Here is a 19,084-nt window from a genome sequence, read left to right as displayed (position 1 = left end):
CCTCCCATCCCTGTGCTCCCGTGCTGGACACAGCAAGGGCTGGGGAATGGCAGGGTGCAGGTGAGATGGGAGCCAGCCCTGCCAGATTGATTCCAGAGAAGGATTGAAAATTTGGTGAGAGCTCCTTAGCAACAGTCACTGTCTGTGCAGGCTGCTGAGGGAGAGGCCAGAGGAAAATCTGTGCTGGGAAAATGGGGGTGGAGGAAAGAAGGACAAAGATGCACAGAGAGAGCAGGTCCCAGCTGCTGAGAGATGGAGACAAAGCCAGCAGCCCTGAGGGAAGGGCACAGCCACATTCCCAAATGAGAGCCATTTCCAGAGAGGTTTGGGGTCAGGGGCTCCCCACCCCAAAAGTGGCATTCTCTTCCCCAGAGCTGCCTGCACGACTGAAGGGTTTCAGTCTTCAAGGAACCTGTCCTGTCCCCAAGGGTTTCTCCAGCCCTTGGGGTGTCACAGGCTTGGATGACACCCCTACAATATTCTCAGCAGTGTAGTGTTGTCACCTCACTGTCCCCAGCCAGCTGCCCCCCAATAAACCACCCAGAGGGGGACACCACACACAGGGGACAGTTTATTTGTCCATTAAAAAAATAAGTAAGGACTTCACCACCTCCTAACAGACACCACAGCCACCAACACCACAATGTGCAGACTAAACACCAACCTGGGGCAGGAGGGGTGGGTGCAGCAGGCTGGGAAGGGGGGAGGAAGGAGACAGATTTGGTTTTTGTGGCCTCAGAGCTTTTCCAGGAAGCTCAGCAGGGACAGGACCCATCCACACCTGCCCAAAGCCCCCAGTCAGCAGGGCCACACACCCAGGAGCAGCACCAGGACCTGCCTTCCACAGCCACACTCCTGAGCCTGCCTCACCTCCATCCCCAGGAGGGTCAGAAATGCCACAGAGCACCCAGGGCAGCTGGGGACATCACCCACCTGATGGGATGGAGGGTGGCTGCAGGGATGGGACATCCAGGGCTGGCTTTGGACACTTCTGTTCTCTGCTGGAGTGTCCTGACCAAGCCTGGCTGTTCCCAGTGTAAAAACAGAGGTGGAAGAGCTAAAGCTGGTGCCAGACCCTGCCCAGGCAGCTTTCCAGGGAATTCCCAGTGAAGGAAGGACCAGGAGCAGGACTTGGGGCTTTTCAGCCTCCCTGGAGGCATCACAAGCCAAGAAATGAGGAGAAAACAGCAGAAATGGGACAGAGGCGGTCTGAGTTAGGATCAGGGAATGGGGCAGTGGGGGAAAGCAGGGAGAAAGCAGCAGGGATGTGGGAACAGCTGGCCCTGCTCAGCCAGGACACACCAGGGGCTGCAGGGCACCCATCTCCAGGCTGGGAGAGGGCTGGCAATGCTCAGAGCAGGCTCTGACCTTGTGGATGTGGAACTGCCCAGGATGCAGCCGGAGCAGGGGCAGCAGCAGGGATGGAATGTGGCTCATGCCTGGGGCCAAATGGGGGAAAAAACAGGGATTGAAACCATCACAGGGGCAGAGTTTGGCTGCAGCCAAGTCCAGCCCTGAGCCCCAGGGCTCTCTCTATTTCTGCATGTCACACTGCAGCAGCAGGACGATGGAGGGGTCGCTCTTGGCGGCCTCCTTGAACTCCTCCAGGGAGATCTGGTCATCCTTGTCCTTGTCCATCTTTGTGAAGATCTTGTCCACTCGCTGCTGGGGTGTCAGCCCGTCCTGGTTCATCCTCATCATGATCACAGTCCCCACCATCTTGTAAATGGCCTGGAGGAGGAGGAGAGTGGGAATGAGAGGGAATGTTGGAAGCACACAAGACCCCAGGACAAGGCAGGGGACAGGATTGCTGCTCTGTTGGGACCCTGTTCTGTCAGATCCACTTCAGGCACCTTTCAGGCAAGGCTCTGTGTCACAGACATCTTTTATGAGAAATCCTTTCCTTAGGATTTTGTCTCCTGAGAAGCTGAAAAGCCTCAGGAACAAAATGCAAACAATGATTATCTGCTGCTGTGGAATGCAACAGGTGCATCTGGGATTGGTCTCATGTGGTTGTTTCTAATTAATGGCCAATCACACTCATCTGGCTTGGACTCTCTGTCCGAGCCACAAACCTTTGTTATTCATTCCATTCTTTTTCTATTTCTATTCTAGCCTTCTGATGAAATCCTTTCCTCTATTCTTTTAGTATAGTTTTAATATAATATATATCATAAAATAATAAATCAAGCCTTCTGAAACATGGAGTCAGATCCTCGTCTCTTCCCTCATCCTGAGACCCCTGTGAACACAGTCACAACTCCGGGTAGGAAAACTCTTTTTTTTTGGTGCTAAAAGGGACTCAATATCTGTGAAAATCCTGGGAAAAGCAACCAATCCCTGCTGGTTTGAAGCACTGGTACCTCAATGATCTCCAGCATCTCCAGGCGCGTGATCTTCCCGTCCCCGTCCAGGTCGTACATCTCGAAGGCCCAGTTGAGTTTCTGCTCGAAGGTGCCCCTGGAGGTGACAGACAGGGCACAGATGAACTCCCTGAAGTCGATGGTGCCGTCCCCGTTCTTGTCGAAGGTGCGGAACGCGTGCTGGGCAAACTTGGAGGCGTCTCCATAGGGGAAAAACTGCGGGAAGGGAAGAAGAGGAGTGGAAATGAGGAGGGGGAACTCTCATTTGGATCCCCCCAGGCAGCGCTCAGACCCCCCCAGCGGGAGCCCACCTTGATGTAGAGCTGCTGGAACTCCTCCAGGTTGAGGATGCCGGTGGGGCAGTCCTTGAGGAAGCCCTTGTACCACTGCTTCAGCTCCTGCTCGCTGAACTCCGTGCTCCTCACCAGGTCATCCAGCATCTCCGGCGCCAGCTTGCTGCTGTGCTTGCCCATGGCTGCCCCTGGGAAAGAAAACCCACGCCAGGATGGAGAGGGATGCTCCTCCCAGGCCCTGATCCACCCTGCATGATCCTGCATCCCTCTCCTCCTTGCTGGAGCTGACCCACCTGGCTGATGGGTGTCCATGGAGGACAGCGGCTGTGACAATGGAAATGTGGCTTTGGCCTTTGGGACAGCCATCAGCATCACCCCATCCCCTAGGCTCATTTTGGGCTGAGGGAAAACACTCAAAAAGCAAGTGGAAATTCAGAACTCTTCCCATTGCCTTTGCCAGAGCATGGTCATAGAATGCTGGAATGGTTTGGGTTGGAAAGGTCCTCATTTAGCTCCAGCCACGCTGCCATGGCAAGGAACACCTGGGACCTTTTCTAAGGATGGGACAACGAAGAATCTGCCATTAGGGCACATAAAAACCTCCCTGGCACCACAGGCCACGCAGCATCCAGCTGGGCACAGAGATGCCAAGGGGAAGATCTTGTCCATCTGGGGGAAGATGGGGTCTGTAAGGCTCCATTTACCACTTAGGGTTAGGGTTTTGAAAACCACAAAGCCAGAGCTAAACCAGGCATCCCAAGTAGAACCCAAAACTGCCACAACATGGCTTCCACCATGGCTTTTTCCTTGGATCCAACCTTAGCCCAAGGCTGCATTTACTGCCTAGGGTTTGGGCTTGGATTTTGAAACCACAAAGCCCAGAGCTCCAGGCATACTGCAGCTAAAAAAGGCATCCCAAAGAGAACACAAAACTGCCAAAATATGGCTTCCACCGCAGCTTTTTCCTTGGAACCAGCCTTAAACCTAGGCTGCATTTACTGCCAAGGGTTAGGGTTACACCTAGGGGTTAGGGTTTTGAAAACCAGAAAGCCCAGAGCTCCAGGCACACTCCAGCTGCAAAGGGGAACCCAAAATGGTCACAACATGACTTCCACCACGGCTTTTTCCTTGGAACCAGCCTTAGCCTAAGGTACTGCTCGTTGACTGCCTAAGGTTAGGGTTATGCCTAGGGTTAGGGTTAGGAAGCCACAAAGCCCAGAGCTCCAGGCACACTGAAGTGGCCAAAGAGGAACCCAAAACTGCCACACACGCCTTCCACCATGGCTTTTTCCTCGGAATCAGCCTGGCCCGTGGTTGCAGCAGCAGCAGCAGGGAGCCCTGGCAGGCCCTGGCTGTGTGGGCAGCCGCTCCGAAACGCGCCGTGCCCGCTCCCACGCAGCCCCGGCTGCCGGCGCCGCTCAGCCCGAGCAGCAGATGGTTCTCCGGGAGCTCCTGGAGCTGCTCTCGCCGTGAAGTTGAGGAGAAGTTCACCTGGAGCACAACCAAGCACGGTGTCCTCCCTGGGATTTGCTGTGCTGGGCTGGGGGCACACGGGGGGCCCTGGGATGGGGGATGTGGGGTTCCTCGTGTTGCCAGCCCTGCTCCCAGCAAACCCCACAGGCAGCAGCTCCTTCCTGCCCCATCATCCCACCAGCATCTGTCACCGTCTGCCATGGCAGCACGGAGCCCACCAGCCCTGGCAGCCCAGGGAGTGTCCGGACACCCACAGAGCCCGAGGCTTCCCCAGCGACCCCAGCTCGGCTCCACAAACCCCCTGGCACTGTGGCCTGGCTCTAAATTGCTGCCATTGATCATAAACCATGCCAGGCTCTCTGCATGGGCAGACCTGCCGTGATCCAAGTCCTCCCACGGTTGCAGGATGCAGTGGCCAGGACTCCAGAGCAGCATCCTGAGCCCCACAGCCCTCGAACCCCTTTTCCAAGCAGCACCCAGCCATGCCAGGGAAGGGAACAGCACCCAGGAGGGAACCACGCTCTCACCCCAAAGCACCAATTGTTGAACAATTGTCCGGTCCCAAAACCGGACAGAGGGGTGGCACTATGGGTGGCACTACAGGTGTCCCCCCCAGCCCGCAGCAGCGCCCCTGGATGGCACCCAGGGATCGGGGACAGCCCGGGGCTGGGTGGGGGCTCGGGGATGCTCTGCCCACCCGCACCATGGGATAACACCGGGTCACCGGAGCGGGAAGCGGCTCCCGGAGCATCTCCCGGCACCTGCCCCGACGGCTGAACCGCGCCCCGGCCCCGCGGGTGCGGCTCCGGCCCCGGCATCCCTTACCTGTGCTGAGCGCGGGCAGGCGGGCTCGGCGGGGCCGGGCGGGGCGCGGAGCCGGTGCCGGTACCGGAGGGGCCGCGGTCCAGCCGCCGGCTCTGCCCGCGCCGCTCCCGCCCCTCTTGTAGCCGCGAGCCCCCCGCCCCCCCGGCGGCAGAGCTCGGCCATTGGCTGGCAGAGCTGTCAATCAGGCGGGAGGGGCCGCGGGTGGGGGTCGGAGTGGGATACTGGGGGGTACTGGGATGCTGGGGGGGGAATTGGGGTCGGGATGCTGGGACAGAGGGATGTGGGCAGTGGGATCAGGGGGATGCTGGCCCCTCACTGCCCGCACTGGGGACACCGGGACACGCCGGGGACTCAGCGCTTGGCACAGGCACACAGGAGAGAGGGACAAGAAAACCACTCTGATCTCCAGAACCAAACGTGGAATGTTTCCATGGAGATCGCCGAGCGCTTTTCCCGGTGACCTTGGCATCCTGCTGGGATCCCAGGGACACTGGGCCCATCCAGAGCTGCCCCTCTGCATCTGCTGGGCCTGGATGAAGCGTTTGGCCAGCGAGGGCTGCTCCCCATCCCATCCCATCCCATCCCATCCCATCCCATCCCATCCCATCCCATCCCATCCCATCCCATCCCCATCCATCCATTCCCATCCATCCCATCCCATTCCCCCCCCGTCCCATCCCATCCCATTCTGTCCATCCCATTTGTCCCATCCCATCCCATCCCATCCCATCCCATCCCATCCCATCCCATCCCATGGATCCCATCCCGTCCCATGGATCCCATCCCCAGAGGTCTGTGGGGTGCCATGGGGTGCTCAGCCCCTCTCCAAGGCACCTGCCCTCAGGTGCACCCACCTTTTCTGCAGGGAGGGCTGCAGGAAGTGGCAGAAACTGCCCCAGCTTCAGGGCTGGGTTACAAAACCCACAAATTTTTGCAGCAGTGGGGCTGAAGGGCTTCATCCCCCTCAACACTGGGGACAGGAGGGCTGGGCTCCCCCCCAGGGCTGGATGTGACATCCCTGTGCCATGTCCCTGGCCAGGAATGAGGTGATTCTGGGATTTTGGGTCTCCCCACAGCCTCTGCTGGGCTCGGTGTGGCCCCAAAGCCTCTCCGTGAGCGTCCCTGAGAGCTGGGGGTGGGATTTGAGCCCCCCCGGCCCCTCTGGCTGTTCTGGGATGTGGAGAAGACACCAATTAGCAGCTCTGCAAACCGCCCGTGCCCGGGGTGCTCGGGGGGACTGAAAAATTAATGAGAGTTTAATTGAAGCGGCGCAGGCTGCCAGGGCTGAGAGCTTGAGAAGGGGGAGCTGAAGGGGCTGGGAGAGGCATGGGAGCCCCAGGGATGAGGATCAGGGTGATGGTGTGGTCTTGGGGTGTCCCTTTTGGGGCCCTGACACCCCAAGCCGCGGTGTGGGGGTCATGGAGGGCTGACCACACCGACACAGCACCCAAATTTGGGCACCCCAAAACCTGCATGAGCCCGGGTTCGAACGGGATATTGGCCCTAGGTTTGCAGAGGGGACAGCAGGGTGCTTGTGGGGGACACAGCTGTGCAGTTCAACCACAGCTTTTCCCTCCCCACTCCTGCAGCAGCATCCCCCAACACCCAGCCCGGGGGCAGAGCTGCCAGGACTCTGCTGAGTCCTGAAAACCTCCCAAGCCTCCAAATCCTCCCGATGCAGCGGCTCCGAGGGATGCAAAGGGCTGCAGCTTCCCCCAGCGGCTGCGGGCGGCAGCAGCACGGCCCGGGGCTGGGCCCGATGGGGGAGACCCCGCAGCCCCCTCTGCCTCGGGCTGTTTGTGGGGTCAGCCCCCCACAAACCGCGGGGGCTTGGGGAGCAGGAATCGCGGGGGTTCATCCCAGAATCCCGACAGTTCCTGTCCCCAGTGTCACCCGGCGGTGACACTGCCACAGATCGGGGCACTGCCAGCCCCTCTGAGACCCCTCCTAGCACAAAATCCCCTGTATAGGAGTGAGGAGCTGCTGTCACCCACCCCATGGCCCTGAGGGGCAGCTCTGGTGCCACGGGGCAAGCTGGACCCGGGGTGACCCCAACGCTGGGGGTGCCTCTTGATGTCCATACTGCCATGCCCAGGGAAAAGGGGGGAGTTGGGGTGGAAAAGCAGAAATAGCCAGATTTGGGGCTCCTTTCCTCCTGAGGGAACAGCTCTGTGCTGGTTCTGCCCCCAAACCCTTTCTGCCCCATCCTGGGGGAGCTGGTGAGGCACAGAGAGCGCTGCCTGCCCCAAACAGGGGTCCTGGCACGGGGGTCTGGTTTGTCCTTGCTGTGGTGGCACCAAGTGGGGTCGGTGCTTCTTCCCCTCCCCAGAGACGGAACCGGGGCACGCAGTGCCACCCATCGGCTGGGGCAGAGCAAAGGAATATTTGAAATATTTGGAATATTTGAATATTTTCTCTCCCCCTGCTGTGGCTCTGATGTGGGGCGATCCTCTCGATCCCAATCCCGGGGATCGGCACCCCGACCCCTCTCCCCGCCAGGCCGCAGCGCTCTGCCGGCCGGCACGCAGCGGGTTAAACCTCCCCGTCTCGCTCACACTTGAGACGTCACCGTCACCAGTGGCGTGGGGGGGCCGGGGGGCTATGGTGGTCTTTGTGGTGCATTCGGCGGCAGCTGGCGCAGGGCGGCTCACGCACACACGGGCGGGCGCCTCGTCCCGCACCCCGCGCTCCGCAGCATCCCCGCACTCCCGACCGCCGCCTGCCCACGCCGCGGGCTGCCACGGCCACGGTGAGCGCGGGGACAGGGCTGCAGCAGGCCCGGGGACAGCGCAGGGCGGGGGGATGTCCCCAGGGACCCCGCTGGCAGCGGCTCCTCTCCGCGCTGGGCACCCCCGGCAGCGGGGAGGGAGGGGTGGGCGATGCCGGGGTGGCGATGCCGGGGTGGCGATGCCGGGCTGGGGTGGCGATGCCGGGCTGGGTTCGCCCCACCCGGGGTTGCTGCAGCCCCGCGGGGTCCCCGGTGGGTGCTGCGGCTCGGTCCCGGCTGGCAGCCCTGCGGTAATTGCGCGGCTCAGCCGCAGCCGCAGCCAGCACGGAGGAGCCCCCGCAGCCCCCGGCCCCACTCGAGGGGGGCTCAGCCCCACACATCCCTCCGGACACCGCTCCCGAAGCGGGGGGACCCCAACTCCGCCCTGCCCCGGCTGATCCTGGGGTGGGATCTGTCCCTGCACCCCGATTCCTGGCATGAGCTGTGCCCCCATCATGGAAAATCCTTCGGGCACCGCTCGCCCGAGCCTGCGGCGGTGCCGGCAGCGGCCGGGGGGTTCGGGGGGATCGGTGGGCACCCAGCGGGCACTCGGGGGGCTGCGGGGAGCGGGGCAGAGCATGGGGAAGGGGCAGGCAGCCCCCGGCCGGAGCTGCGGCGCTGCACCAGGCTGCGGTGCCCAGGGCGATGCTGCAAAGGGACACAGCCCCAAAGCGGTGACACGGGGTGGCCGGAGCGCGGGGACATCGCTGCCCCTCCGGGCACTGCCGGCTCGGGGAGGGATGCTCCTGCATGCGGGATTTGGTCCTGCCTGGAGCAGGAGCGCGGGTTGGCCCCATCGCTGGGGTGTCCCCATGGAGGTGACACCGCCGTGGGTCCCCGTGGGGCAGGATGCCCGTGGGGAGCAGGGGAGGCGGCGCTGCGGGAACTGGAGCGGGGCTGGGGTGCAACGAGGCCACCGCAGGGAGGGACAGCAGCCGGGGCCACCTCGGGTGTGGCTGGGGACCGGGAGCCGCTGTTCCCAGCGCTCCTGTGGCAGCGCGTTCCTCTCTGAGCGCTGTCGGTTTGGGGGTGACTCTCGCCGGGGATTTGGGGTGCACAGTTCCCCCAGATCAGCGGTGGGCAGCCTGCACTGGGGGGAGCCCCTCGCCCTCCTCACAGCCCCCCTGGCAGGGATGTGCCATGTCCCCTAAGCCAAGTGCCACCAGGGGGTTTAAGCACCTGGGACCAAGGAAAAGGGGTAAAACAGGGGCTGAACCCCACGGGGAGCCCCCTTTACCCCAGCCCAAGGGGCTGCAGCGATCCCCAAATCAGCCCCTGGCACCAAACCCCAGCACCACAGCTCTGGGGTCACCCCGGGGTGTCCTCACACTGGGGACCATCCAGGCCCCCTCCCCGGGCACAGGCAGAGCTCAGCAGTGACAAATCCCAGCCCCGAGCTGCCCGTCAAGGACAACGGTGGCATGGGCATGAGGATGCCTGCACACTGGTCACAGCCTGTGTGTGCCAGTGCCAGGGCAGGGCAGGTGCCAATCTCCCACCCCACCGGCTGCCCCAGCACCCCAGGGATCCCCCAGCACCCTTTAAAAACACCCCAGTGCTCAGCAGGATGAACCTCGGGGTCACTGCACCACAGCAGCTCTGGGTGTGTTTGGTGCACCCCAGTCACCCCAAAATCCAGCTGCATTCAGGCTTGTGCATCCCAGTGCAAAGCCACCACTGAGTGGGCCTGGGAGGAGGAGGAAGGCAAGGCCATCCCTGTTGATGCCAAGGGTCTGTGCTGGGCTGGGGGGGCACAGCCCCATTCCAGGCACGAGGCCACCCCATCCCTCCCCTGCTGCTCCAGCTCTCCCTCTCCCCTTCCCCAGCCTCATTAATCAAACCCCAGAGCTTAATTACAGCCTGCTGAGTGCTGTGGCTGCTTCCTGGTGCCTGCTGTCACCGTGGGGGCAATCCTGACCCCCCCCATCCCTGTAGGAAAGGTGGGGTGCAGGGAATTGTCTGCAGGATTTGGGTTGTGGCTCATCGGCGCCATAAAGGGATCTTCACACAGAGCTCAGGAAAGAGTAAACCCAAGCACTGGAGCTGGCAAAGTCATCCCTGGGGATCTTGGCCTCTCCGAGGAGGGCTGGGGACAGATGGCTCCACTCTGGGGTGTCCCCGAGCTGCTGGCAGGTCCCACAAGGGGTGAAGAGGGACAGGGATGCTCAGCCAGATGCCAGTAAAAAATATCCAAGGTAAATGAGGTGAAGGCAGGTGGTAGCATGAGATGGAGGGCAGATGCAGTGTCCCTCCTGGTCACACACCCACCCACGGGTCCCCAGGGCCCTGTGGGGTGCCCTGACCCTCCTGCCCTCTGCCCACAGCTCCTTGCTGGCCCATGAAGTGACCCGGGCGGGTGGCACAGCCCCTGCTCCTGCCGTAGCCACCGCTGCCACACCAGGCACTGAGGTAAGGACCCTCAGTGGGGTGGGTGGGAAGCTTTGGTGCAGGCACCAGACCCCCAAACTGAGTCTGTGGGGCACAATTCCTGCTTGGGGTCTCCCCTGTCCATGGGGGATGCCCAGGCCCATAACCCAGGGGATTGGCATGACACCATGGGGGTCACCTGGGGCTGCCCCCCATCCCTTGGGGATGCCAGGGCTGTGGAACTGGGGTGTCTCAGGGGTGGCAGAATGATCAGGGGTGCCCCAGGAGCACAAGGCTCTCACCCCTCTTCCCTTCCCACCTCAAGAAGTGCTGGGAGAGCTGTGACATTGCAGGGAATGCTCCCAGCAGCGTGCCCAGCCAGGAGGGATTGGGGTGGGCACAGAGAGGTGCCATGGTGGTGGCCTTTGGGGACTCAGGGGTGCCATGGTGGTGTCCCCTGGGGGCTCAGGGGTTCTGGGGTGTCCTTCTGGTGGCACCGGTGCTGTTCCACTCTGTTCTGTTTCTCTCGCTCAGGTCTGCTGGCCATGGGCAACCTGATAAAGGTATTGGGCAAAGATTTAGAAAACTGTCCTCATTTTTTCCTGGATTTTGAAAGTAAGTCCCATGGGCAGGGTGGGCGTGGGGAGGGCACCAGGGCTGCCACCGCAGCTGCTGTGCAGAGGATGGGGACAAGGCACAGTGTCCCTGAGCAGCCCTGTGTCCCCAGGTGCTTTGGGGCCCTGAAAAAGTCTCCAAAATGGGAACAGGGGACTGGGACTCCATCCCTTAGAGTGGGGCAGGTGTCCTGGCAGAGTGTGGGATGCAGGATGCAGCAGGAGCTGGCCTGGGAGCACCTCAGGCACACACCCAGTGCTGTTAGCTGATGGCACTGATGTCCCATCAGTGACAGTGCCAGGACAGGGACAGGCTGCGGGCTGAGGAAGGAGGAGAGAGTGATCCAGGAGGAGATGGAGATCCAGGAGGAGAGAATGATCCAGGATGAGGGAGTGATCCAGGATGAGGGAGTGATCCAGGAGGAGGGAGAGATCCAGGATGAGAGAGTGATCCAGGAGGAGATGGAGATCCAGGAGGAGGGAGTGGTGATCCGTGCCACTTGCACTGCTGGGAAGGTCAGAGCGGTGGCTGCAGCCTGCGCCGAGGGATGGGGAGCAGGGACCAGCCTCAGCTTCCCTGGATCTGGGAAAGGACAGCTCTGGGCCCCCCAGGCTGGGCACAGGGGGGTACACGGTGGATGCCAGGCCGGGCACAGCCCCAGGGCTCCCCTGGTTCCTGAATTCCTCCAGGGCACAGCTCAGAGCAGGAGTGAGAACCGTGAATAGAGTGCAGTGGCATCTGCCCATCCCAGCCCTGTCCCCAGCTCCATCCCCAGTGGATGCACAGCTCCCCACACCGCTTCTGACTCCAGCAGTGGAGTCCCCACTGACCCCCCAAAACACCAAGGCTGGGGTCACACAGCCCCCCACTCCCACAGCGAGGATCCTTCTTGTTCCTCCTGGCTCCTTTGAGGCAGCACAACCTTCTCCTGCCTCCAGCCCCCTCCAGAGCCCCCGGCACAGTTCTGGGGCTCCCCAGGACCCCTCTGCACTAGAGATGGGGCTTGGCTGTCACCAAACTCCGGGGACTTCAGGGTTTTTCCGACGGCTTCTCCTCCCTTCGCTCCTCCCTCTCCATCACCCATCCACAGCGCTCATCACCATCGGGGGGGAAGAGGCTGCACCGGGGCTGTGGGGTCACCCCCGGAGCCCCCCAAGCCCCCCGGGAGCATTGGGGGGAGGACGGGGCTCCGGCCACCGCCGCTGCCCGCAGCCCAGCGCCTCTTCCCCGGGCTCCACCTCACCATCATGCTTTTGTTCCTCTTGTTTCTTCTCTTGCAGGTTTCACATGGGGAACCTTCTAAAAGTGTTGACTTATAACGAACTTGACCAAGGCCCTAATTTTTTCCTTGACTTTGAAAGTGAGATGGGATTTTTATTTTCCGGTTTTTCGTTCCGTACTTAATCCTGAGTTCCACATCCGCACCATTTTGAGTTCTTTGTCCCCATCGCATCGCGCCCATCCCAGACGTCCTCCCCAACCTTTGCCATCCGGGGGTGTCCCCGGGGAGGGGGGCCAGGCCTGTGGCCGGGGGCTGTCGCTCCTCACCTCTTTCCTGGGGCTCTTTGCAGCCTCTTGGGGCTGAGGGGACCCTTTGTGGTGAGCAGCACCACGGGCACAGGGCAGCCAGGACTCACCCTCACCCTATCCCCGCTCACGGCTTGGCTCGAGCTGGGGCAAGGAGAACGGAGCAGGGGCAAATCCGGCCAGGAAGGGCTGCAGGCTGGCAGGGGAGCCGCGCCGGGGGTGCTGGCACCCCGGTCTGGCTCTGCCCTGGCCGGGCCCCGCTCAGAGCCCTCCGGGTTTCTCTCCCCGGGGCGCTGCCCTGCAGATGCGCAGCCCACGGAGGCCGAGACGGCGGTGTGGAACCAGGTGAACGCCGTGCTGGAGGAGGCGCAGACCATCCTGGCCGAGCTGCAGAGCTACACGGGCGCCGGGCAGGAGATCCGAGAGGTGGGTGATGTTCTGCAGAGATAATCAAAACTCCACTACTTTTGTGAAAGTTGTAAAGTTGTTTGTGTCGCAGACATCTTTTATGAAAAATCCTTTCCTTAGGATTTTTCCTCCTGAGAAGCTGAGAGGCCTCAGGAACAAAATGTAAACAATGATTATCTGCTGCTGTGGAATGCAACAGGTGCATCTGGGATTGGCCCATGTTGGTTGTTTCTAATTAATGGCCAATCACAGTCCGGCTGGCTTGGACAGAGAGTCTGAGCCACAAACCTTTGTTATCATTCCTATTCTATTCTTAGCTAGCCTTCTGATGAAGTCCTTTCTTCTATTCTTTTAGTATAGTTTTAATGTAATATATATCATAAAATAATAAATCAAGCCTTCTGAAACATGGAGTCAGATCCTCATCTCTTCCCCCATCCTCAGACCCCTGTGAACACCATCACAGGTGTGTTTATTACAGCGCTGGACGCATGTGGGAACCGTTCCCTTAAAATGACATGCGTACTTCTGGGAACTTCAGGTCCCTTTTTATCCCCTCTCAAATACATATGCATACAATTTCACAATAGGTTCATACATATCCATTTTTACGAATTTCTTCTGTGTTGCATATTCTGATTCTCACTAACGAATCTAGTATAATACACAAATCCTATAGCATTTCTATACAGCCTATAAGAATCACTAAATTACTATATTATGCTACATTTTAAACCCTAAAAACTCCTCTTTGGGCCCCTTGTACCAAGCTGACAGGGTCTGCTCTGACCCTTGGGCCTGTCTGCAAGCAGAGGGTGTTGTTCCATCAAAAGGGGATTACCTTCAGCTGGCCACACCATTGTTTTCCAGTTGTTCAGTAACTGAGGGATCTCAAAGCTTGCTTTCATTTCAATCTCACTTATAGTTTCTATATTCTCAAAATCTTTTAGCCAGACACTCATATTGATAAGGCTTTCCTGTTTCACCTTCCCCAACGCTCCCCTCGCAGGCCATCCAGAACCCTGGGGACCTGCGGCTGCAGGAGCGCGCCTGGAGCGCCGTGTGCCCCCTGGTCGCCAAGCTGAAACGCTTCTATGAGTTCTCCCTGCGCCTGGGTGAGTGCCTGAGCCCCCTGCATCCCCCTGTGCATCCCTGAGGCCTGGCCATGGAGTTCGTGCTCAGCTGGGGATGCTGCGCCGTGCCTCAGTTTCCCCTCGGCCTGTGGGGGCCTTCACCATGACCTCCACGATCAGCATGAGTGGTTTTGGGTCACAGCTGTGTGGTCACAGCCACGCCACAGCAGCTGTGATCCCTGGGCTGGAGGGTGGGGATGGCAGGGATCTGAGGGTGGTGGTGCTCACTGGGGGCCTCAGGATGAGGGGAGGGACGGGGTGGAGGTGCAGAGGGGGACAGGGGTGCTCTGTCCCCAGAGAACGCCCTGCGGAGCCTGCTGGAGGCCCTCACCAGCCCGCCCTACGCCCCGACCCAGCACCTGGAGCGCGAGCAGGCCCTGGCCAAGCAGTTCGCCGAGATCCTGCACTTCACCCTCAGCTTCGACGAGCTCAAGGTGCCTCCCCGTGCGGGGTGACAGCGAGGGGGACCCCACACCGGGACCCTGCGAGTCCCTTGGCTCCCCTAACCGTGGTGTCCCCCCCTCAGATGACCAACCCCGCCATCCAGAACGACTTCAGCTACTACAGACGGACCATCAGCCGGAACCGCATCAACAACCTGCAGGTGGGAGGACTCTGCTGCTCCCCCGGCCTCCCCCAGGGGTTCACAGGGCTGGGGATGGCTTTGGGGGGGCTCAGCCACCCCAGTGACCCCCAGCACACCCCCAGCTGGATGCTGAGAGCGAGGTGAACAACGAGATGGCCAACAGGATGTCCCTGTTCTACGCCGAGGCCACCCCCATGCTGAAAACCCTCAGCAACGCCACCACCAAGTTCGTGTCAGAGGTGAGGGGGGCTGGGGGGACCCTCAGTGGGGGCAGAAACCCCCTCCAGCCCCCACACACGGGGCAAACAGCAGCTGGGACATGTTGGCTTTCAGAACAAGACCCTCCCCATTGAGGACACGACCGACTGCCTGAGCACCATGGCCTGCGTGTGCAGGGTGATGCTGGAGACGCCGTGAGTGCCCCGCTTTGGGGTTTGGGGGGGACACCTCGCTCCTGGGGTCCCCGTGCCACCCCTGCCAGGCTCAGGCAGCCTCTCTGCTCACCCAGGGAGTACCGGAGCCGCTTCACCAACACCGAGACCCTGCTCTTCTGCATGAGGGTGATGGTCGGTGTCATCATCCTCTACGACCACGTGCACCCCGTGGGGGCCTTTGCCAAGACATCCAAGATTGATGTGAGTGGTTTTGGGGTCACAGCTGGGGGGTCACAGCCACGCCACAGCAGCCGTGATCCTTGGGCTTGAGGATGGGGCGGAAAGGGGATCCCAGGGGTCTCAGGGTGGTGGTGTTCACTGGGGGCCTCAGGACGAGGGAAGACATGAGGATCTGACTTCATGTTTCGGAGGGCTGATTTATTATTTCATTATATATATTATATTATTATATATTTTTATTATATATTATAATATATTATGATATATTATTATATAATAATTTATTATGATTATATATTTTTATTATATATATTATTACAGTATATAGTATATACTGTATACTATATACTATATACTATATACTATATACTATATACTATATACTATATTATATATTACAACTATACTAAAAGAATAGAAGAAAGGATTTCATCAGAAGGCTAGCAAGCAATAGAAAAGAATGGAATGATAATAAAATCTTGTGGCTGACCAGACAGTCCGGACAGCTGGACTGTGATTGGCCATCAATTAAAAACAACCCTATGAGACCAATCCCAGATGCACCTGTTGCGTTCCACAGCAGCAGATAATAATTGTTTACATTTTGTTCCTGAGGCTTTTCAGCTTCTCAGGAGGAAATATCCTAAGGAAAGGATTTTTCATAAAATATGTCTGTGGCATCACAGCCCCTCTCTGATGGAGCTTTGCTCTGTGCCCCCTTTAGATGAAAGGCTGCATTAAAGTCCTGAAGGACCAACCCTCAACCAGCACCGAGGGGCTCCTGAACGCTCTGAGGTGAGGCGGGGGCTCGGGGACACAGCTTGGGGAGTGGGGACAGCAGAGAGGGACCCTGCTGTGACCTGTGTCCCCTCCCCACCCAGGTACACCACTCGGCACCTCAACGACGACACCACGTCCAAACAGATCCGGGCCCTGCTGCAGTGAGGGCGGCGTGGCCACCGGGGCCGCAGTCACCGTGTCACCCATGACCATACAGCTCATTTTGTACAGAGGGAAAAGGGACAGCGAGGAACGCACAGAAACGCTAAAAACAAATCAAACCGGGTCCGGGCTCCTGCCCCCCTCCCCAACCCCTTCCCAGCCCCAAATCAGCGCCTGCTCCTGGACACGAGGTGTGGGTGACACCATGGGTGGCACCGTGGGGACACGGGACAGGGGCCAGGCAGGAGAGACCCGGGCAAGGGAATGCTGGTGGGGCTGGCAGCAGGGTGCCCATGGCACGGGGGCACCTTGGGCAGGGGGCAGCTGGTGCCCCTGTCCCCATGCTGGTCCCCAAGAGGAGGAGGAGGATGAGGAGGAGAAGGAAGAAGTATCCCTGTGGATCTGCACTGACTCTGGAGGAAACGGCTCAGTCTCACCTGGTAGATTTTTAATACGAGCAATTAAACCCACACTCACCTCTTCTTTTCTACATTTTTTTTTTTTGGGTGTGAAATAAAATTACATTTAATCTGTTCGTGGCTGCAGCCGTGTCCCCTCTCCGTGACACCCTGCGGGACAAATGCCACCTCTGACAGTGACCAAGAGGGACAAGAGCCCCAGCCCAGCCCTCTCCTTGCAGCTGCAGACTGGGAGCACTGGAGATGCTGCTGGAGGCCGGTTCTGGCTGCCAGGGCCGGTGCCTTTGCCGGCAGATGGCCCTGTGACACCGCGACACGCAGCCCGGCTGGCCCCAGCCGTGCCAAACCAGCCCTGGGGCACCCACCCGTGCCAAGCCAGCCAAGTCAGTGCTGGCCCCACCTGTGCCAAGCCAAACCTCCTGGTCCCACCCGTGCCAAGTCAGCCCCGGTGGTCTCATCTGTGCCAAACCAGCCCTGGGGGCACCCACCCGGCCTCGCACCCACAGCCCCCCGAGCTGGGGCTGTGTCACCCCTCACGGGACACTCAGAGTGTCCTCAGGGTGGCTCGGATCGGGTGCCCCGCGGTTTGGTGCCCTGCCAGCCCGCTCCTTCCCGCCGCCTTTCCCGCCTGGCACAGGGCAGGAACGGGCACCGTGCCCCCCGCTCTGCCCTGCCCGTCCGGGGGGTGACAATGGGCACTCCACGGGTGACACCACAGCCCTGCAAAGCGGCTCTGCCTCAGTTTCCCCGCTGCCCCCTGTGTGTGCTGGGCAGCATCCCTGAGATGGAATTGCTCCACCATGGGAACCCCAAACCTCCATGGACCCCTCCCCAGCCCCAGGGCTGCCCGGGGGGGACAGAGAGGAGGGGGGACAGCCCCCATCCCTTTGGGCAGTGGCATTTCCTGGGATTGGTGCCAGGATCCTGCCGTGCCCGGCCGGGTTTGCCGCCGAAGGCACCGAGCTCCCGCGCAGGGCGGGACGGGGACACGGCTCTTGCACAACCACGGCCAACAGCTCCTTTTATTTTTAGTCTCTTGCAACATTTGGCTTTGCCACAGCCACGTGAAATGCTGCCAAGGCGTGGATGGGCCACGGGCTCCCCAGCAGGGCCCTGCTGCCAGCTGTGCCTCAGTTTCCCTGTGAGTTCCTGTGACCCACTGTGGTGGCAGCGGTGCCAGCCAAGCCCTGCTGAGCCCAAAGAGACCCTGAGGGTCCCATTAAATCCCCCCACAGGACAAGGATTCCACCTGGGAGCTGAGGACACGGCTCTGTGGCGGCTGCAGCTGCTGCGTGTCTGCAGGAGCTGCTGTCCCCAAGTGACACCGTCCCCCAGACGGTGCCTGGCGTGTCCCAGGAGTGTCCCTGCAGTGTGGGAACCGGGCAGGACAGCGTCACCACGCAGGACTCTCCACCAGGATCCTTTAAAGCCACCAGAGGGTGAGGGCACAGACACCAGCTGGTCACCGGTGCTGGGAGAGGTGGCAGCTGCGTCCCAGTGTCCCTGTGCCGGCCAGCTCCTGGCACAGAGCCCATAGCATCCCCCTTTGCTTGTGAGGAGAGGGATGAGGCCAAATTCGTGCCACATCCCAGCCCGGACTGTCCCCAAGGTGGCACTTTCAGGGCAGAGCAGGTGGCACGTGCCACCCTGGCAAAGGGCAGCGCTGCACGGGTGAGAATTTCCCTGTGGGAGCATTTCAGAGCCAAAACCGGGTGAGAAAAGGGAACCAAAAGGGATGTACAACACCTTGATCATCAGAGCTCAGAGCTCTGGGGACAGTGCCACCCGTGTGGGCAGCAATCGGGGCTGGAGCCCTGGCAGGGGCTGCTGGAGGCAGCACACAGAGGGATGCACATCAGGTGCTGGAAATGAGGATTTGAGTCCCCCTGGAGCTCTGAATGTGCCTCTGCTCTGCCAGCACCGTGTCCAAATGCCAGTGTCCATCGAGGGATGGTGCCCGGCCAGCAGGGACACGCAGCTCCCCCTGCTCAGGCTCTCAGCTCCGTGCTCAGCCAGACCAGGGTGCCGAGGGCTTTAATTGATGGCGAGCCAAGCCACGCCGGGGCTGTTTTCTAATCCCAGTGTAATTAATGACCTTATCTTTGGCCAAAGCCATTTAGATTAAGTGGCTGGTGTGATGGGCTCGGCGGCTCCGGCTGCACAGATGGAAGAGCCGCGTTTGTCTGGGGATTAGCGCGGGGCAGATGGAGCGAAGTGCCATTCCCCATCCCCAAACCTCCCGGCACTGACAGCAGCCTGAAACCTGAGACCACAACAACTTTCTCAGCGAGCCCTGGCTGGGACTGGAGAGCGATTCCTGCATTGTTTGTCCTTTCTGCAGGGCCCGGAGCAGCAGGAACTGGTGTGACCCTGCCAGGAGCTCCATCCCAGCCCCTGCCTGGAGACCTTCAAACAACGCACCGAGAGTGACCTCCCTTGCAGAGCAGCTCCAGGCAGGAATGATGCCCTGGCTCTGCTCAAATCAACTGCCCTCAATGGCAGCTGTCTAAGGTAGAAATCCCACCTGTATCGTGGTGCTGACAGGATCAGGGCACGAGTCCTCCCTCCACTGCATGGACAAGGAAGTGTGGCACACCCTGCTCACCTGGAACACCTGGGAACCAAGGCCTGGCAGCCCCTGCCCAGCACAGCCCATCCCAAACGGGCTCCTGAAGAGAACAGGCTACTGGGGAAGAGGAATAACATGAATCTGTGGGGATAACAAAGTTCATATTAAACCGATTAAGGATAT

The 19,084-nt window shown here is 60.1% G+C and overlaps 2 protein-coding genes across 3 annotated transcripts; one reads left to right on the top strand and one right to left on the bottom strand.

The window, feature by feature from the left end:
* Positions 1-549: 549 nt before the first annotated feature.
* On the bottom strand, positions 550-5,080 carry HPCAL4 (hippocalcin like 4). Its single transcript, XM_064731702.1, has 4 exons — positions 4,955-5,080; positions 2,675-2,844; positions 2,364-2,579; positions 550-1,731 (listed from the first exon to the last, which is right to left on the bottom strand). Exons 2-4 carry the CDS (start codon positions 2,834-2,836, stop codon positions 1,534-1,536), a joined length of 576 nt encoding a protein of 191 aa, XP_064587772.1. The 5' UTR covers positions 2,837-2,844; positions 4,955-5,080; the 3' UTR covers positions 550-1,533.
* A 2,452-nt stretch (positions 5,081-7,532) lies between these two features.
* LOC135457214 (CYFIP-related Rac1 interactor A-like) lies at positions 7,533-16,446 on the top strand. Of its 2 annotated transcripts, XM_064731643.1 has the most exons (13): positions 7,533-7,703; positions 10,046-10,130; positions 10,623-10,703; positions 11,984-12,063; positions 12,535-12,656; positions 13,648-13,753; positions 14,069-14,205; positions 14,298-14,375; positions 14,480-14,596; positions 14,691-14,770; positions 14,866-14,992; positions 15,696-15,766; positions 15,853-16,446. In XM_064731643.1, the coding sequence occupies exons 4-13, from the start codon at positions 11,991-11,993 to the stop codon at positions 15,914-15,916; spliced, it is 975 nt and encodes a 324-aa protein (XP_064587713.1). In that variant the 5' UTR covers positions 7,533-7,703; positions 10,046-10,130; positions 10,623-10,703; positions 11,984-11,990; the 3' UTR covers positions 15,917-16,446. The 2 variants fall into 2 exon arrangements, with proteins under 2 accessions (XP_064587713.1, XP_064587714.1); XM_064731644.1 differs by lacking the exon at positions 11,984-12,063.
* The last annotated feature ends 2,638 nt before the right edge of the window (positions 16,447-19,084 follow it).

This window comes from Zonotrichia leucophrys, chromosome 23 (assembly GCF_028769735.1).
Source record: "Zonotrichia leucophrys gambelii isolate GWCS_2022_RI chromosome 23, RI_Zleu_2.0, whole genome shotgun sequence".
NCBI classification, from domain to species: Eukaryota; Metazoa; Chordata; class Aves; order Passeriformes; family Passerellidae; genus Zonotrichia; species Zonotrichia leucophrys.
This window is presented reverse-complemented; position numbering and strand designations above follow the sequence as displayed.

Excerpts from the sequence above, each read along its gene's own strand:
- HPCAL4 (XM_064731702.1), bottom strand. The coding sequence starts at position 2,836 with ATGGGCAAGCACAGCAGCAAGCTGGCGCCGGAGATGCTGGATGACCTG. Across the intron at positions 2,580-2,674 it reads TCCAGCAGCTCTACATCAAG|TTTTTCCCCTATGGAGACGC; the intron begins GTGGGCTCCCGC and ends CCCTTCCCGCAG. Across the intron at positions 1,732-2,363 it reads AGATGCTGGAGATCATTGAG|GCCATTTACAAGATGGTGGG; the intron begins GTACCAGTGCTT and ends CTCCTCCTCCAG.
- LOC135457214 (XM_064731643.1), top strand. The coding sequence starts at position 11,991 with ATGGGGAACCTTCTAAAAGTGTTGACTTATAACGAACTTGACCAAGGC. Across the intron at positions 12,657-13,647 it reads CCGGGCAGGAGATCCGAGAG|GCCATCCAGAACCCTGGGGA; the intron begins GTGGGTGATGTT and ends CTCCCCTCGCAG. Across the intron at positions 14,993-15,695 it reads CCAAGACATCCAAGATTGAT|ATGAAAGGCTGCATTAAAGT; the intron begins GTGAGTGGTTTT and ends TGCCCCCTTTAG.